General features: G+C 43.0%; 1 protein-coding gene across 3 annotated transcripts; it reads right to left on the minus strand.

The window, feature by feature from the left end:
* Positions 1 to 1,150: 1,150 nt before the first annotated feature.
* Positions 1,151 to 17,290, minus strand: FAM173B (family with sequence similarity 173, member B). Of its 3 annotated transcripts, none has more exons than XM_014543539.1 (5): positions 17,235 to 17,290; positions 11,635 to 11,930; positions 10,144 to 10,281; positions 8,923 to 8,973; positions 1,151 to 1,374 (listed from the first exon to the last, which is right to left on the minus strand). In XM_014543539.1, exons 1-5 carry the CDS (start codon positions 17,251 to 17,253, stop codon positions 1,204 to 1,206), a joined length of 675 nt encoding a protein of 224 aa, XP_014399025.1. In that variant the 5' UTR covers positions 17,254 to 17,290; the 3' UTR covers positions 1,151 to 1,203. The 3 variants fall into 3 exon arrangements, with proteins under 3 accessions (XP_014399025.1, XP_014399023.1, XP_005871102.1); XM_014543537.1 differs by lacking the exon at positions 17,235 to 17,290 and adding an exon at positions 17,166 to 17,199; XM_005871040.2 differs by having other exon boundaries at positions 1,349 to 1,374; positions 8,923 to 8,975; positions 10,190 to 10,281.
* Between the last annotated feature and the right edge of the window lie 170 nt (positions 17,291 to 17,460).

Here is a 17,460-nt window from a genome sequence, read left to right on the forward strand (position 1 = left end):
TTCTCATAAATGAGAAATATTAAATAAATGGCTGCTTTCATAAAATAAAGAAGTGACTAGCAGAAATAATCTACACCTTCTGTGAATAAGCTTTTCATTAGCTTCTAAATTAATAATAAATACTATGTACAGACCAAAGACTTTATGCCATGAGTTTTACAAATAGGTCCCCCTGTTCAGTACATCATTATACCAACTAGAGGCCCAATGCACAAAATCCTGCTGCCTCTGCCTCAGCCCCCACCCACTGAGGCTTTGTCCGGAAGGAAGGACGCCCGGAAGGATGTCCAGTCTAATTAGCATATTACGCTTTTATTATTATAGATGACAAGGATACTCAGGAAGCCAAGACTGAGAGTCTAAGCCACTGTCCAAGGCCTCCTGCTGAGGGTCCAGCAAGGATCTGAACCCAGGTCCGGCTCCCTCTGAAGCTCATGATCACTTATCTTACTATTAAATCATTGCCAACCACTCCACTGCATCATGTATCTTTTCTGAACACCCTATTTCATCAACTCTGAGATCTATCAATGGTAGTTGACTAGGTACAATGCTGCCCATTACAGCTATAAAACACCATCTGTTGGGAGAAACCTCTCAATTTCAGAAACATTAAAATATGTATACACATACATATACATCTTAGAGTCAATAAAATACAGTCATCTACTAGCCTAGAAACAAAGTATTCCTAATAAATGTTATAAAATATAAATGCCTCTCTAAATCCCTTATAAAATTAATTCTGTCATGATGTATAAAGAAGAAAGACAAATCTTGAGTATGAGTAAAGTTATAGGAAACTGCAAACATTTACTAATACATACCTCTTTAAAATTGTTTTCTCTCATCTGTGGCATTAAATCATATTCTTTATCATGTGAAGAGCTATCCACATCTTTCCCACCCATCAACATCTATCACTTATCCATATTTTCACACATCGAAGTGCATGAAAAGCTATAAGCACATTTTTTAAAATATACCATGAAAGGGAACTTTAAATCTACCTGCTATTCTTAACTTGTTTTCTCCAAAAAGTAAGGGAAGTAACAATAATTTCTCATGCCATGCCAAACAAAAATATACTCTTTGCTAAACACACAGCTATAAGTCTCTATAAAATCAAAGACCACCAACACTACAGAAAAAGACTCTCAATAAATTTTATATTCGAATGACCAACTGGAAATGCATCAATCTTCAGGGCCTCTTCTCACTCCCTTTAAACATACTCATGTCATAAACCCACACAGTGTCTATCCCCTCTCCGGTGACCTGGGCCGGGGTCCAGTGTGGGAAAGGGAACCGGCAAGCGATGACTCTAGCATCACTCTCAAGTTCAAGCTCAAGTTTCTTCTCCAACTGCAGCATCTGTGGAGAACGGCAGTCACTATTGATTCTCAAATGTCCTTCTGTATTTGAGTCCCTGAAAATACCTGTGCAAAAACTTCTAATTGCAATGAAGATCACTTCAGGGCAGAAGTACATTATCAAACAATCCATCAAAAAACAGAAGTCGCATTGACAACAGTTATAAAGACATCATCTAGTATCAATTATGAAATATGTCATTTTTAGCAGATATGTATCATAGATTTCTCGTTTTCTAACTAAAATCACGATGTGGCAATCATTAAAATGAGAAGCAGATTTAAATTATTTATCTAAACATTTCAATCTACTCTGTCTCAACTATTTAACATATTTTTCCACATTTTTAACAACTTACCATTGACATTGTCTTAGAATTATAATTGGCAATATTTTTTCTTTCTCAATAGCAAAATGCATCTTAAAATCAATAGCATCTAGATTCAAGGAAATATAGAATGATAAGACTATAAAAATACACATTCTACCAACTTGAAATATAATATCTTATAGTTTTAAAAATATACTGATAATTAATTTTTTGATAGTCAACATAAAAAATAAACTGTAAAATTCTCTTTTCATCTTACGGTATTGCCAATCTACCTGTGGAGAAAGCATTTTATTGTTTGCTAAAAATAATAACATTGTAATTATATCAGCAAATTAGCAATCACTTAAAGTTTATCTTCAGGTCCTAAAAACAGATTACCACCTTCACCTCCTGAGAATATGTTTTCACTCTCCTTTTTATTTTGAAATAATTTCAAATTTACAGAGAAGTTGCAAGAAAAATTTGTCATATTTGCTTTATCAGATTTGCCCTCTTCCCCTCTCCATAAACATGTTTTCTAATTGGAGAATAGGTTGCATACAACATGCTCCTTTATTCCTTGACTAGAGGCCCAATGCACAAAATTCGTGCACAGATGCGGTCCCTACGCCTGGCCAGCCATCGAAGCATGAGCATCTGGCTTGGAAGGGCAGGTTCCAGCTGACCTCTGGGCCCTAGGCGGGCCCTAGGCAGCACCTGGGTCCCCGGGCCCCCACACGCCCCGCCTCTGCCTGAGTCACAGCACCCAAGTTCTCACGCAGAGATGCAGTGAGCGCAGCCGGATGCCCCAGGCTGGGGCGCAGCGTGGGCCTCTGGGCTGCCCAGTGGCGCCGCAAGAAAGCGGGGGGTGGTGGTGGGGGGCAGCTCGCTCTCTCCTTGCAAACTGGCTCCTGCGCAAACCCACAGGGATCGGGCTGCCCACCGCACGAAGCTGGGCGGGCAGCGCACTCTCTCCCAGTCGGCCCCACTGACCAGCTCCTGCATGAACCCACGGGGAACCCAACCGGCCCCTGCGGTCCCGGCAGCTGCAGCCCAACTCACCAGAAGACACCACACGGGTGCGGGGCGCCCGGCACCTGAGCGCAGGGGCTTCCCGGCGCAAGCCCTGGCATCCCAGGGGAGGGTAGCAGGGGGAGTGAGAGCGAGCTCAGCAGACACCCCACATTCTCACCGTACCTTTGTCCCCATCACCCCTGCCCCCAGGTAGCCGGCGAGAGGTCGCAGCGCGTTGCTGACGCCTGCCATGTTCCGCACCACACCCTGATGGTCAGTGCACATCATAGTGAGCGGTCAAACTCCTGGTTGAGGGGACAATTTGCATATTAGGCTTTTATTATATAGGATAGTTCAACGTTTTCTAAGAAAATATTTTCTAAAAAATACCCCCCAGCATAGGTACCACATTCAGGAAATTTAGCATTATATTCCAATAAAATAATTCCAATAGTAACATTCCAATTTTGTCAAATGTCTCAACTTGACACTTTCCCCCAGTTTGGGATTCCACATTGCATTTAGCTGTAATGTTTCTTTGTCTCTTTTATTTATTTATTTAAATATATTTTTATTGATTTCAGAGAGGAAGAGAGATAGAAACATCAATGATGAGAGAATAATTGATCGGCTGCTTCCTGCACGCCCCCTACTGGGGATCAAGCCTGCAACCTGGGCATGTGCCCTTGACCAGAATTGAACCTGGGACCCTTCAGTCCACAGGCCAGCACTCTATCCACTGAGCCAAACCGGCTAGGGCTCCTTGTCTCTTTTAATCTGGAACAGCCCCTCCATGTTTCTTTGCGTCTCATGACAATAACATCCTCTACAACATGGGCCAGTTATTTTCCCAGGGCCTCCAAGTTCCTCTGATGTTTGCTCGTGATGACTCAGCCTGGGAGTCCTTGGCAATGACCCATAAGTGGGGCTGTGAACATCTCAGGGCCCCACAGTCAGATGAGATGCCCATGGGGTCCTCCTGCTTTGAGGGTGGTGGTCACCACTCAGTTGAGATGGTATCTGGTGTCTCCAGAGTGTGGTCACTATTTTTCCTTTATAATGAATAATTTGTGGGGAAATACCTTGAGCGGACGTACATATCCTATTATTCATCAAGCTGACCCCCCACTAGATGTACTATTCACTGATGATTCTGGCCTGAGTCAATGTTCGCTATAATGGTTGCAAAGTATGGATTTGCTAATCCCATCATTTCTTCTAGATGAAATTGTACTTTCTACTGCAAGAAACAGCTTTCCCTTCTCTCTTTCTACCTAGCTCGCTATCACTGTAGGATGAACCAGATTATTTCATTCAATGGGTGATAATCCACTACCGTCCCATTTATGCTAGTGCTCAAATCATCCCAAGTTGGCTGCTCTTTCCTTTGGACATGCCTCCATCAAATATCTGGAGCACTTCCTTACATTCGGGCTCAACAAAAATGTGCTGAGCCCTGGCCTTTTGTATCTTCCCTTCCTCAGCCCTGGGATCAGCCATTTCTCAAACATTCCTGGTTCCTCTGAGTGGGAAATGGTATTTAGAAATCAAGTTCTAAAGTAAGTAGAGACAAAAAAATTGACAGTACTTCTATGAAGGTTTTATACCTTTAAGAAGTAGCTTGGAAAAACTCCTCTACATGATGTACTAGTATGGCTACGTGAGCCAGAATTTAATTCTTCATTAGCATCAATACCAAGATAACAAAGAATAAGTTCCATTAAGGATGAAATATTTCTATTCTTTTAACAGCCAGGAAAAGATGAGTTTAAAAAAAAAAAAGTTTTGTTCCTTGAGGGAAAAATTAAATAAGCAAAGAATCTTTTTCCAAAATATCAGGGGTTTCTTATGGTAATTTTGTTCATAAAAAGGATAATTGTAAATGTATTCATATTATCATTATTCTTTTCTCTTTTATTTCCAAATGTCATATGCTAAGTCAAGATAAACCTAAAAATGAAAGGGAGCTATTTCAATCATAAGAAATTAACTGACTAAATTACACATAAATATGCAACAAATCAGGGTCTTGATATCACACACAAAGAGAAGCTGTGATATGTCATGTATGTCTAATGGAATTCAAACTTATTCATACAATTATAGGTTTCAAAGTGACACGAACTCATCATACTCTATTCTAATTACATCTTCAAAACTTTAAACATAAATTGAAACCAGCGCAAAGGCATATCAGACAAATTAGCATGGCCACAGGCAGCTAGGAGCCCCTTCATCACCCCTCTTCCCTAAGGCACTGGCTTCACTTGCCTTCCAGGTAACAGCCCTGCCCACCCTCACTTCCAACCTCCCAGCCCCTCCTCTCCAGTCCTTCGCTGAGTGCCCCTCATCAGTCCGAGGCCAGGGCTCAGGCCTTGGATGGCTCTTCCCCTTCATGAGTGACCTCAGCCACTCCCCTGCTTCAACTCCCTCTGGGCGCTGGTGCCTAAAAACCTGATCTCCAGCCCTCTCTCCTGAGCCCCGGACTCTTCTATCCACCACTACCAACCTGAAATTCCCACACACATCTCACACATCACATGCCACCCGGAATTCCTGATCTTCCAAGCCACTCCTCCTGCACATTTCCCAGCTCACTAATGGCAACTTCCAGTTGCTCAGGCCAAAAACCTGGGAGCTGACCTTGACTGCTCTTTCTCACCCAGGGCAGCCTGTCCTTTTCAGCCCCAGTCCATTTCGATCCTCCATGCCTCTGCTCAAACCCACAACCGCTACCGCCTTACAAGGGCCCTTTTCCCAGCTCACTAACGGCAACTTCCAGTTGCTCAGGCCAAAAACCTGGGAGCCAACCTTGACTGCTCTTTCTCACCCAGGGCAGCCTGTGATCCTTTTCAGCCCCAGTCCATTTCGATCCTCCATGCCTCTGCTCAAACCCACAACCGCTACCGCCTTACAAGGGCCCAGGGTCCTTCCCATCCCAGCTCTACTTTTTCTGACCTCACCTCTCCCCAGCTCCCCTCACTCACCCTGCCCCTGCCAGACCCGCCTCCCTGAAGCTCCTGGAACCCAATAGGCACACACACCCCAGCTTCCTTAAAGTGGCTGTTCCTGTTTGAAATGCTATTCCCTTCTTCGGACAGACACACAGCTCCTCCCTCACCTCCAACGTCCCCTTTTCAGGAACACTGTCTCTGCCCCATCCCTCTCCTGCTTTAGCTTGCCCCACAGCACATATCCCCTCTCTTGCTCGATATAATTTATATAAGCATCCCAATCTCTGCCTCCCCACTAGCATATTAGCACCTGGGGCAGGGATGTGTTTCTCCTTTATTCACTTATTATTAAAGTATTCCAAGTGAGCCCTGAATAAATACTGGTCAAATGAATGAATGAAGAATAAATAATTCAATCATGAATGATTTTTCTTCATCAGAACATGCTGATAATATTTTCATTCAATACTTCAAAACAGGATTCACAACTAAAATTAAATTAGTCATTCTTTGAAGTTATGAAATTGAATAGCCCACTGGAGGAAGTGTACTTAATGGGTATTTATACCATATTTATTCATTCATTTAACAAATACTTCCGGTGGGGTGATTACCCTCTGCTGGGTGCTGCCATGCTGGAGGTCCGGCAGAAAAACAGGCCAGCCTTTATTCTCGAGCTGGTAGTACAGTGCCCACTGCAAACGCTGCCAACACCATCACACGGGAAATGTGCAATGACTCACGTAAGGAGAGGGGAACAGGCACTGTACGAGTGAAAAACAGAGGGCACTGGAGCTTGTGCCATGGGGCGGTCAGGGACCATTCTCAGTGGAAAAGCCACTGGACCATGAGTGGTCAACAGGTGTTCACCAACTAGGCCCTGAGCTGGGGGACTGAAATCAGAGGAAGGACACAGCCCCCACACACAGCAAAGCCCAGGGCCCGAGAGGAAAACAGGGGCTTGGCACAGGCAGCTGAGGGAAGCAGGGGCCACTCCAAGCCAGGCCTCAGGGCCATGCGGAGGGTTTTAGGCCTTATCCTCACCGCTTTTAAGCAGCAGGAAGCCACAGAAGGGTTTTAAACAAGGACACACATGATCTGTTCCACATTTTCAAAAGATTCTCTTGGTGGATAAGCTAGTCTTAAATGTGGGAATTTACAACCTACTACAGGATTTACCAGGTCCAATGGGATTCCTCACTCTCATAATTCAAACACACACCAGTGTTGAAATGTTAGGGCACCGCTAATTTCGAGCTAAGACTGCCAAGAGCTGTTGGGAATAATCAGTCCGCTATCAGAAGCAGGGTGAGGATTTATAATGCTAGGGTTTCTACTTCTGAAGTTCCCTAAGGGTCCTCCTGGCTCTCTCATGACATGTGTGTGCTTCAGCTGCCCTGGGAAACATTTCATGCCACACTGGCTGTGTCGAGCCACCTGGGCATGACCAGAATACTGACCAGTGCTCAGGGAAGGGAAATGCATTTTAATAGAAGAGTGAATGATAAGGCCCAGATACATAAAAGGACTTTTCAGGACTCACCTCACTGAGGGCAGACCTGGCCCCTGGATCCCCAGCCAGCGCTCTCCCTCCCCGCTCACATCCTCCACGTAAGCAAAGTTTGATAAGGGCGGAAAGCGGGGCCCTCCACTCCTGAAATTGGGCCTCCAGGCCAACAGATGCCACCTGGGCCCTCTGCACCTGTGACTGATCCACCTGCATGAGAACCTGCTAGGTGGCTGAGTCTGCCATTCCAGGAGTGTGGGTGCTGCCTGCATTTCAGCTGCTCCCAATTTTCTTGGCAACAGTGCAACACTACAAGTTCCTTACTTAAGAATGCCTCTGTGTACAGAAGAAAGGACAATAATTGCAGAAGCATCCATCAAAATAATAGGACTCTTATTTCCTCTGGGTGAACAGCTCCAAAAACTGACCATACTTCAAATATGTCAGAGAAACTCAAGGAGTCGGAGTCCGCAGGTTATGCCGTGACAGTGACTACCAAAGGCCACTGCTGCCCCCCACAGGGACACAGCGGCTGTGGCTTCATAAGTCCACATCTCAGGCCATCATCCAGCCTCTCCACACTGCGTGGAAGCCGAATAAATATCAATTTCTATTTTTGGAAAGCTTGGATTTCAAATTAAAGTTATTTGCCTCCAAATGCTAATTATTCTGAAGGACTGCCCAAACATCCTAACTAGTAAATATCAAATTCCATAGCAATCCTATGGTCCTGAATAGTGTTGGTTTGCTTTGTTTTTAATGGCCAAGGATCATGCCCTTCTACCTCTTTTTATTTCTATAACAAACCTGTAGACACCCAGGTTTCAGCTATATGTAGGCTTGCCGAAAATTACAAACATATAGAATTCTGTTACTTTCAAGAATATATAACAAAACCCTTCTAAATTGACTTCAAAAAATAAAAGAAAATGGCAAAAAAAAAGAAAGAAAATGGCATTGCACTAAAGAGTCTAGTGGTGAGGATAAATTTCTTAAGCATTAAAACTTCTTGTACAACAACTAAGATGTGAATAAATTAAAAAAAACACCAAAAGAAAAAAAATTTTCCCGTTCTTTTAACTGAAAACCATATCAGTTTTATAGTGTATTTCAGGAAACATCCAATTTCGCCAAGACTATTATGGCTACAATTACAGACTTTGAAAAGTGAACCGGGATTTCTTTCCATGGTCTGTAAACCAACAATTACAACAAACGCATCCCATTCTGGTCATCTTTCCAAAGGCTAAATTTAGGACCATTTTCAGTGCAATGCTGCGGTACTTTCACTTTGGAAAGTAGATAATCAAAGCTCAGAACGAATCAGTCATCTGAGGTCAATTGAAACTAGTCAGCGCTCATCTGCCCTGAAAATCGTCTGAGTACAAAATCAGAGGGGTGATCAATTCAAAGGGAACATCCCATTAACTTTCCCGAGTGATTTCAGCTGGAAGTGAGCGACCGTGAAAATCTCCAGCCACATTAGACACTGCGCGCTCATAAAGCAGTTTTCAGACTGGAATTTTTAGGGCTTAGATGGATAATTGAGATTTTATCTGAAGCAAGAGTTTAAAGATAAACTGAATCTTTTATGATTAACCTTTTACCAATAAACTGAAAGCCCGTGTCCCCTCAGACTACCTGGGAGGCAGTCATCTTGCATTTGGGTGAGCAGGCCATAGAGAGGTGGTCTGTTACAGCTGTAAGGGCCTTCATGACCTAAAACCAAACATACAAGGGACAGGAGAGGGCATACTCACCATCTGAGGCACCCCAAAAATAACGACGTTTGAGTACTGCGAAAAAGTAACCTAAAAGAGAGGAAACGATTCATAGATTAATTTTTAAAAGCCAAACACCCAGCTTAACTTTTGTTTCAAGATGAGTAGCAACTTTACATTTCACCAAATAATAGGTTTTCACAGAGTGGCCTCTTTTAGATTTCACAATGGAAAAAATACCATGTGTACACGTTTGTGCATTTTAGTTCAATCCATCAGCTTTCCAAATGCTTCCCATAAGTCATCTTATCCTCACAGCAACTCCATGAAGGGCCTGCCCCAGGGGTCATCTGTCGTCTGTCAGAAACACCAATGACTCACCAGTGACCAGCTGGTGGCTGAGCCGGTTGGCCCTGGGCCATCTGTGCCCCTGGTCCACACTTTCCTACTCTACTCTACACCAAAGTAGCTTTGCAAGAACTCAAGGGATCTCAGACCACTGGTTTTTTATGTTGAACCATCCTTAAAATTCTAGTCCCAATCCTCTTCTCTAAAATACTAAGTAAAAACTGCAATAAAGTGGTCTTTAGTTGAAAAGCTAGAGGGAAAAGTGCTTTGCCAGTCAAAATTCTTATTGCCCTATAAAAGTCTTATTTACTCTACCGAGAGATCATTTATGTATATATGGTATAAAAAATGCAAGCAAAAACTCAAGTAAATTTTTATAGGCTACTGATGACACCATTACAAAGGAAAATTCCTATTCAAGAAAAAGCATTTTATGGAGCATTCCTAAAGCAAAATTACAGGGCAATTTTTTTAGAGTACAAATAAACTTTGAAGTATCTTGCACTTTATGAAGACCAGGATGATCCATAACAGCACGGTTGGTAGATTCTTTCTTTTCTTTGCACCTGTCTCTGCCTCTCTCTCTACACACACACACACACACAACATACACACACACACACACACACACGAAAGTCTCTCATTTACCAAGAACAATATTAATCAGTGAATGCCTATGTTACAATTTATAAGATTTCCAAATGAGATTTTAAAAATCTTAAATCTTAAGCTTATACTCTAAAGTAGTCAATTTGCAAATTTATCCATTTAAAAGGTGTTCATATTTCATTATGCTAAAGTACACCTGTATTTTATTTCTTTTTCTTTTATACATTTTTCAGTTTGCAATACTAATTATGAATTAGAAAGTTTCGGTTTGAGTTTCCTAGGACTGCTCTCTGCCTTACATACCTTCCACAAATCTGAAATATAAAATTTGGCCAAGTGCTGTACCCCTTCTCGCCATGCACGGTATCTGGAGTACCAAACTAGCCATGGGTTTAATTCATAGCCAACAGCTGTGAATCCTTCCTTTGCTGCTGCTATCACCTGCAGAAAGAGGCCGGTATTTATTCAAGATAAAAAGAAAAACATCCCGTGGACACGGACAATAGGGAGGTGAAGACCTGAGGGAATGGGTAGGGGCTGGACAGAGAGGGGTAGAGAGGGGGATGGGAAATGGGAGACAGCTGTAATACCGTCAACAATAAAAATACATACATTATAAAAATAAATAAAAAAGAAAAGCAACTTACCTGGGAAAATGATATGAATATTTCCTATTTATGGTCTATAATCATAAAAGACCAATCAAAAGGCACCTCCTTTGTTCAAGACACCATTTAAAGACAGACCATTTTCTGAGAAACCAAAAAGATACTATTCGCACATGCAAAGCATTCAAATCTGGATTTTAAAATGTCCTCCTGATTAACATATATATCTCATTTCTTAAAAACACAAGGCACTTTCTAACCTCTTCCTGATTATTCCAGGTCACCGCGATGAAACTGCAGGGCCTATGTGGTCAGGGGCTAGTGAAAGCATCATGGCCTGCTCGTCTCCACACTAAATGTTTCCAGAATACCAGCCTTGACTACTACTACCTCACTTTTCAGCTCATCATTGTCCATGGGGGAACTTGATTTGGGACACCTGTTTGCCAATCAGTGGCCTTGAGTAAGTTAAACAGCTTCCTATGGAGGTGGAGGGGTGGAAGGGGGAGATTGAGGTCACTAAAAGGCTGATCTTTCCCTTTCAAAAAGTGGGGGTTATTTTAACTCTATGTTACCCCATAAGAATTATACATGTGTAAGTATAGATAAGTGTAGAAGCAAACATTTATAGTGCAAAATGTGAAACTCCATGTTTCTTCTAGTTATGCCACCTCTATTGGCCCATTTCTTTTTTTTTAAATATATTTTATTGATTTTTTACAGAGAGGAAGGGAGAGGGATAGAAAGTTAGAAACATTGATCAGCTGCCTCCTGCACGCCCCCTACTGGGGATGTGCCCGCAGCCAAGGTACATGTCCTTGACCGGAATCGAACCTGGGACCCTTGAGTCCGCAGGCCGACGCTCTATCCACTGAGCCAAACCGGTTAGGGCATATTGGCCCATTTCTTAACAGGCACTTTCATAATTACCAATTATTGGTTATTTTTTACTTGACATATCTACAGAGCACTTTCTCCTTTAAAAAAAAAAAAATTAAACCTGAGAAAATTACATTCCAAATTCATGCTGGAGGGTTTGATAGTTCAGCCAAACAAACACAAAATGAAACGACCACTTTACTAAAATGTCAGGTTTAGCAAGTTTTGCATAAACCTCATAAGAAATGTGAAAGAGATATATTAACAATTCTGACGCCAAACCTTAAAACGTCTTAGCATAACTCACAATCCGACCGTCGCCACTGCCAATGTCCACCAGAGGTCCTCTTCTGCTTTGCAACATTTTCACAACATTTTCGATCTGCTTTGTAGTTGCGGGTACAAAAGGCAAGCAAATTTTTCGGAGGGCCGGTGTTATAAATGGAGTGGCCACAGCATACACAGCCACCAGTGTCCCACCAACAATCCCAGTAATTAAGAAGCCCCAACTGTTCTTCTTCAAACCATTGGCTTCAAGACTTGTAGGTAGAACATATCCTGGCTGACCTTCTTCTTCTTCTTTAAGTGTTTCCAGGGGTGTACCTAGATTGAGAGCAAGCAGTAAGTGATGAGCAAGCAGTAGCTGCTATTATTATTCTCAATACCATCATGGAGGAGGGGGGATCAGTAATTTTTAACAACTTTCTTGAGATGTAGTTCATCTATATATATAAAAGGCTAAGTCTCTGCCCTTCCCTCCAACTGGTAGTTATGACACACACTGACCACCAGGGGGCAGACACTCAATGCAGGAGCTGCCATGATGTGCACTGGCCATTTAAAAATAAACAGCACCATGGACCTGGCACTGACAAACCAACACTCAGCTTCCCCCAAGTGGGACACAGGCCCTGCCACCACCCCAGAGTGACATCCCACCAAATTGCAGCCAATGCTGCCAAGACCCCATGGTGCAAAATGTGGCCCACAGCCCAACCCAACCTGGAAATGGTCGCTGTGGGCACCAGGTAATGATGTCACGTAGCAAACCCCAGCTTCCTCTCCTTAGCGACTAGCCTCCTTGGAGTTTCTTTAGCCTAAGAACCCGACTTGCTTTATAGCCAGGTGCAAACATTTTATAGTTTGACCAAATGTTTATGAAGCATTTTCCCATGCCTCATCTCATTTGATCCTCACAGAAGTCCTGGAGTAGGTAGATAGGAGACTCAGTAGAATCCTATTTTCTTTTCATTAGCTGGAAAACAGAGATTTAGGAAGTTTGGAAACTTGACCCAACTGAAAAGAAGTAAGAAATGGTGGAACTTGAAAATGACTTCAGGTTTTCTCACTGTGCAGAATATAGTCAAACACTGCTGTAGTTAAAAATGTTACCCTTTGTTCTCCCTGCTGATCTACAATAATAATCTGATAATAATCTGTTTCATGTTGATATTTACTTCTGTGTTGCTGACAATTACCTGAAAGAGAAGTTGGGGTGCTTCACTGGGCTGGAAAAAGTTTAGCTAAATCAGAAAGCAGGTCTAATTAAGCAAGTGTATTCAATATATATAAAAGGCTAAGTTGACTTGCACATGCGCCATACATATAAAGCTCTTGCTGGAGCCAATTGCACGCGTGTGTTTTGATCTGTCATTGTTGATCATGAATTTAGTTGACACTTCTATTATAGAGAAAGGGTGAATAGTGATATTGAAATATTTTTTCTAATTAATTTCCTTTCAATGTGCACGAATCCGTGCATGGGGACACTAGTATACCATATAATTTAATGTGTACAATTCAAAGATTTTCAGTGCATTTATAGATATGTCACAGTCAATTTTAGAGCATTTTCAATACCTCAAGAAACCCCTTAACCTTTAATCACCACCCTTCTACCCTCCCCCTCACTCCCTAGCCCTAAGAAACCACTAATCTACTTTCTGTCTCTAAAGTTCCTATTCTGGGCTTTCATAGGAGTGAAATCATATAGTATGTGGTCTTTTGTGATGGGCCTCTTTCACTTAGCATGTTTTTAAGATTCATCTAGGTTCTACCATGTATCAGCACTTTATTCCTTTTTATAGACAAACTAGGCCTGGCCTGCACCCTCTCGCAATCCGGGACCCCTTGGGGTAAGTCGGACTGCCAGTTTCGGCCCAATCCCCGCAGGCCAGGCCGAGGGACCCCACCGGTGCACGAATCCATGCACCGGGCCTCTAGTATGTATATAAGATCTTTGGTTAAACTCTTCCCGCCCTACCCCGTACCCCCTTCCCTTGTATGTATAGACTACATTTTGTTTATCCATTTGTCCATTAATGGACAGTTTCTCTAGTCAGCATAAGCCAGAAGACAGTCAATTAGACAACCCAAGTTCTAATTCACCTGTGTAGATTTGTACCTTTCAATTTAATTAGCAAAAGATATAAAGAGCTCCAGTTGAGACATACACGGGCAGGTTGTTAAGAAATGCTATAAGGTGTAGAAAATGCTGTGGGAAAATAGGGGAAAGTGGAGGAAAGTTTGATTCCAATGATGGAACCGGAAGATGTTGACAGAGAGAATTTGAACGGTGCATGAGGTTGATGGAAAAAGGATATTAGCAAGAGAAGAAAGCCTTGGAACTAAGGCATAAAAGTGGGAAACTGTTGGCTAGGAGTGGTAGATAGCATGGGAAGGCAAATGTGAGACCTTGATGGCAGGCTAAATGTGTGCTTTACTCTTGTGCCCTGGGATGAAAGTTTTTTAGCAAAGTCACTACACTATCTGTGTCTTTAAGAAAGGCAACAACGGCAGCAGTGTATCTCTTGATGAACTCACTGAATTTCCTGTCACAAGTTTTTACACCTACGAGTCTATTAACAGAAACTTGTATGAGTTTTTGAAGTTACTGTGTAAATCCAATATATAACTACACTGTTACTTCCACTCAAAAAATATTTTTACTTTTATCAGTGAAAACAGTCCCTGAAGATTCAAAACAAAAATCAAGATCATCTCTACAAATTTCAGGTCCTTTCAATGGAACATGATTAGTCCTAAGATTATTTATTATGCTATAAATAGATGACAAAGACTTCTACACTCAGCCATTCCATTAGATAAGAACTATGGTGGCCACTGGCTGTTTTTGTTGAGCACTTGGAGGGAATCAGTCCTTGAAAGTAAAGAATTCGCCCAGCCGGCATGGCTCAGTGGTTGAACACTGACCTGGGGAAGTCAGGGTCACAGTCAGGGCACATGCCCGGTTGCAGACTCAATCCCTGTGCGGGGCGTGCAGGGGGCAGTCAATCAATGATTCTCTCTCATCGTTGAAGTTTCTCTCTCCCTCTCCCTGCCTATCTAAAATCAATTTTTTTTTCTTAAATATATCTTATTGATTCTTCACAGAGAAGAAGGGAGAGGGACAGAGAGCCAGAAAAAAAAATATTTTTTAAAAATGGCAATCTCCAGATGAGCGGAAGAGATAAAACATTTTTTTTTTCTCTCTCTTTTTTTTTTTATTGCTTAAATTATTACAAAGAGTATTACATGTTTCTCCTTTTTTTCCCCCGTCCTTGAAAATCCCCTGGCCTCCCCTACCCCCCAGTGTCTGTGTCCATTAGTTATGCTTAAAACATTTTTTTAAAAAGTTAGAAAGTAAAGATCTCAAAGAGATGAACTTCGGTGTCCCCACACTTGCCTAGTTACTGATTTCTGATAATGATCAATTTAAAAAATATTTTTTTAAAATGGCAATCTCCAGATGAGCAGAAGAGATAAAACATTTTTTTTTAAAAGAAAGATCTCAAAGAGATGAACTTCGGTTGTCCCCACACTTGCCTAGTTACTGATTTCTGATAATGAGTGAAAAAAATTTCCAGGGACAGATCTGGGTCACTTAACGGTAGAGGTAGTGACTTACATGCACACACAAAAAAAAAGGTAGACAGGGTTCTCACCCAAGTTCAAGCAAAAGGGAAAAGGCCAGAAAAAAAGAACAAGCCTGTTTGGATTTGTGACCTGCCACATGTGTTTAAAGTGGAGTTTATATTTTAATGTCACAGTATTTGAGGCCTGTTGTGTACTTATATTCACATACCAGTTGAAAAACTATAGCATTTACTTCATGTCCCTCTAACATATTTTTTTGGTCCTTAAGAAGCCTTTCTTATACCGCTTTAATGTCATTTGTAGCCTTCGGTTATACAGCACCTAATGATACTAGGAAAAACCTCTTTTCCCCCAATGTTTTAACAGGAAATAGAAATTGCAGAATGTACCATTTTGAATAAGAAAATGTTGTCTTGGCCAAGTTAAAGGGAACTGAGACCTGACTCCAAAATCTACAATGCCCTTGGATCATCACTATCTTGAGAATAAGTGAGCCACGCATTAGGGGAGGTTAAATGACCACCAACCCTCCAGTGCCAAAGCCAGTTCTCGACTTTCAGGCTAGGGTTACTCATGTATAACTAGCTCATTCATTCATTTCAGCGTCTGAGTATCTGATAAAGGCTAGGACTCATACAACAGGGGTAAGTCCCTGTTCTTTGGCAGTTGGGGTGCAGGGAGGCTGGAACCCCGTAACAAATAGTCCATAACATACACTGAGTGGCCAGATTATTATGACCACCCCATCAGTACTTCGTTGGGCCACCTTTTGCCTTCAATACTGCAGTGATTCTTCTTGGCATTGAATCCACGAGATATTGAAAGGTGATTCGAGGGATCTGACACCATGCCTGATGAATAGCACTGTCCAGTTCTGTGAAATCTGATGGTTGTGGAACCAGCTGCCTGATGGCTCTTTCAACTTTGTCCCACAAATGCTCAATTGGATTGAGATCTGGTGATTGTGGGGGCCACCTAAGCAAGGTAAAGTCTCCCTCATGTTCTTGAAACCACTCCTGCACAATACGAGCACCGTGGCATGGCGCATTGTCTTGTTGGAAGAAGCCATCTCCATTGGGATACGCCATCAACATGATAGGATGAACTTGATCAGCAACAATACTTAGGTATGTTGTGCTATTCAGACGTTTATAATGATCTGGCCCTCTAGCAACTTCAGCGCAAAATTATAGCTAATTTGCCTACAAACGTCAGGTGGTCATAATAATCTGGCCACTCAGTGTATTTAGTCATGACCAGTGCTCTAAAGAGAAAAGCAGTGTAAGGGATGCAGAGGACCGGGTACCACTTAGTGCTGCCAGGAGAGCGCTTTCCCAGGCAGCAGCCGCAGTCAAAGGGATGCAGAGGACCGGGTACCACTTGGTTAGTGCTGCCAGGAGAGCGCTTTCCCAGGCAGCAGCCGCAGGGCTTCCGAGGGGGACCCTGAGCGCAAGGCTGTGCCATTTTGCTTACTAGCCAGTTGTGTAACGTAGGGCAAGTTACTGGCCCATTTTCACAAAACGGGCAAACACTCAGACAGAGCTTGCTAAGATCCAGGCACTGTTCTCCCCGAGTCCGTGTAGCAGCTGTGTAAGGTAGGTACTACAATGTTACTGCCATTTTTGCAGACAAGGAAACTGAGGCACAGAGCGGATTAAAATCACTGCCCCAGAGACACAGCCAGTCACATGGCAGGACTGCGATTCCCAGCCAGACATTGTGACCCCTGTCACATTAAGATCGTGCCCAGCACTGCGTGACTTATTCGCCCTAAGGCGCGGGGGGACAATTCCTGGCAGCTAGATACCAGCAAAGGCACCCGCAGCCCCGGACCCGAGACCCGGCTTCCGGGCAGGCCCCGAAGGAAGGAGGGACACGGAGGGCCTGATTGAAAACTGTGCACCCAACAACAGCTGCTCCCACTCCCGCGGTGCTGGGTGGAGGAGACCCCGGCCGACCAACCATGAGCCCCGCGACGCGCCTGCATCTAAGCCGGCACCCAAGGAGCCCGCCATGCCCGGCCAACCTCACCTCCTCCTCCTCCTTCCATCGCGAGATTTCCGGCAATGCAGCAGAAAACCCGGAAGTGGATTATACCATCTTGAAGTCGGGGTAGAAGGGAGGGAGGGGAAAAAATGCTCTAAGTAAATGAGTTCCTTGTTGGGGTCCACCACCAGAAACCCTCAATTGTATAACTTCACGAAATTACTAAATTCTGTCTACTCTCGACTTGTGGGTTCCCAAGTTCCCGTCTGTG

Source organism: Myotis brandtii, unplaced genomic scaffold (genome assembly GCF_000412655.1).
Source record: "Myotis brandtii unplaced genomic scaffold, ASM41265v1 scaffold328, whole genome shotgun sequence".
In the NCBI taxonomy this organism is placed as follows: Eukaryota; Metazoa; Chordata; class Mammalia; order Chiroptera; family Vespertilionidae; genus Myotis; species Myotis brandtii.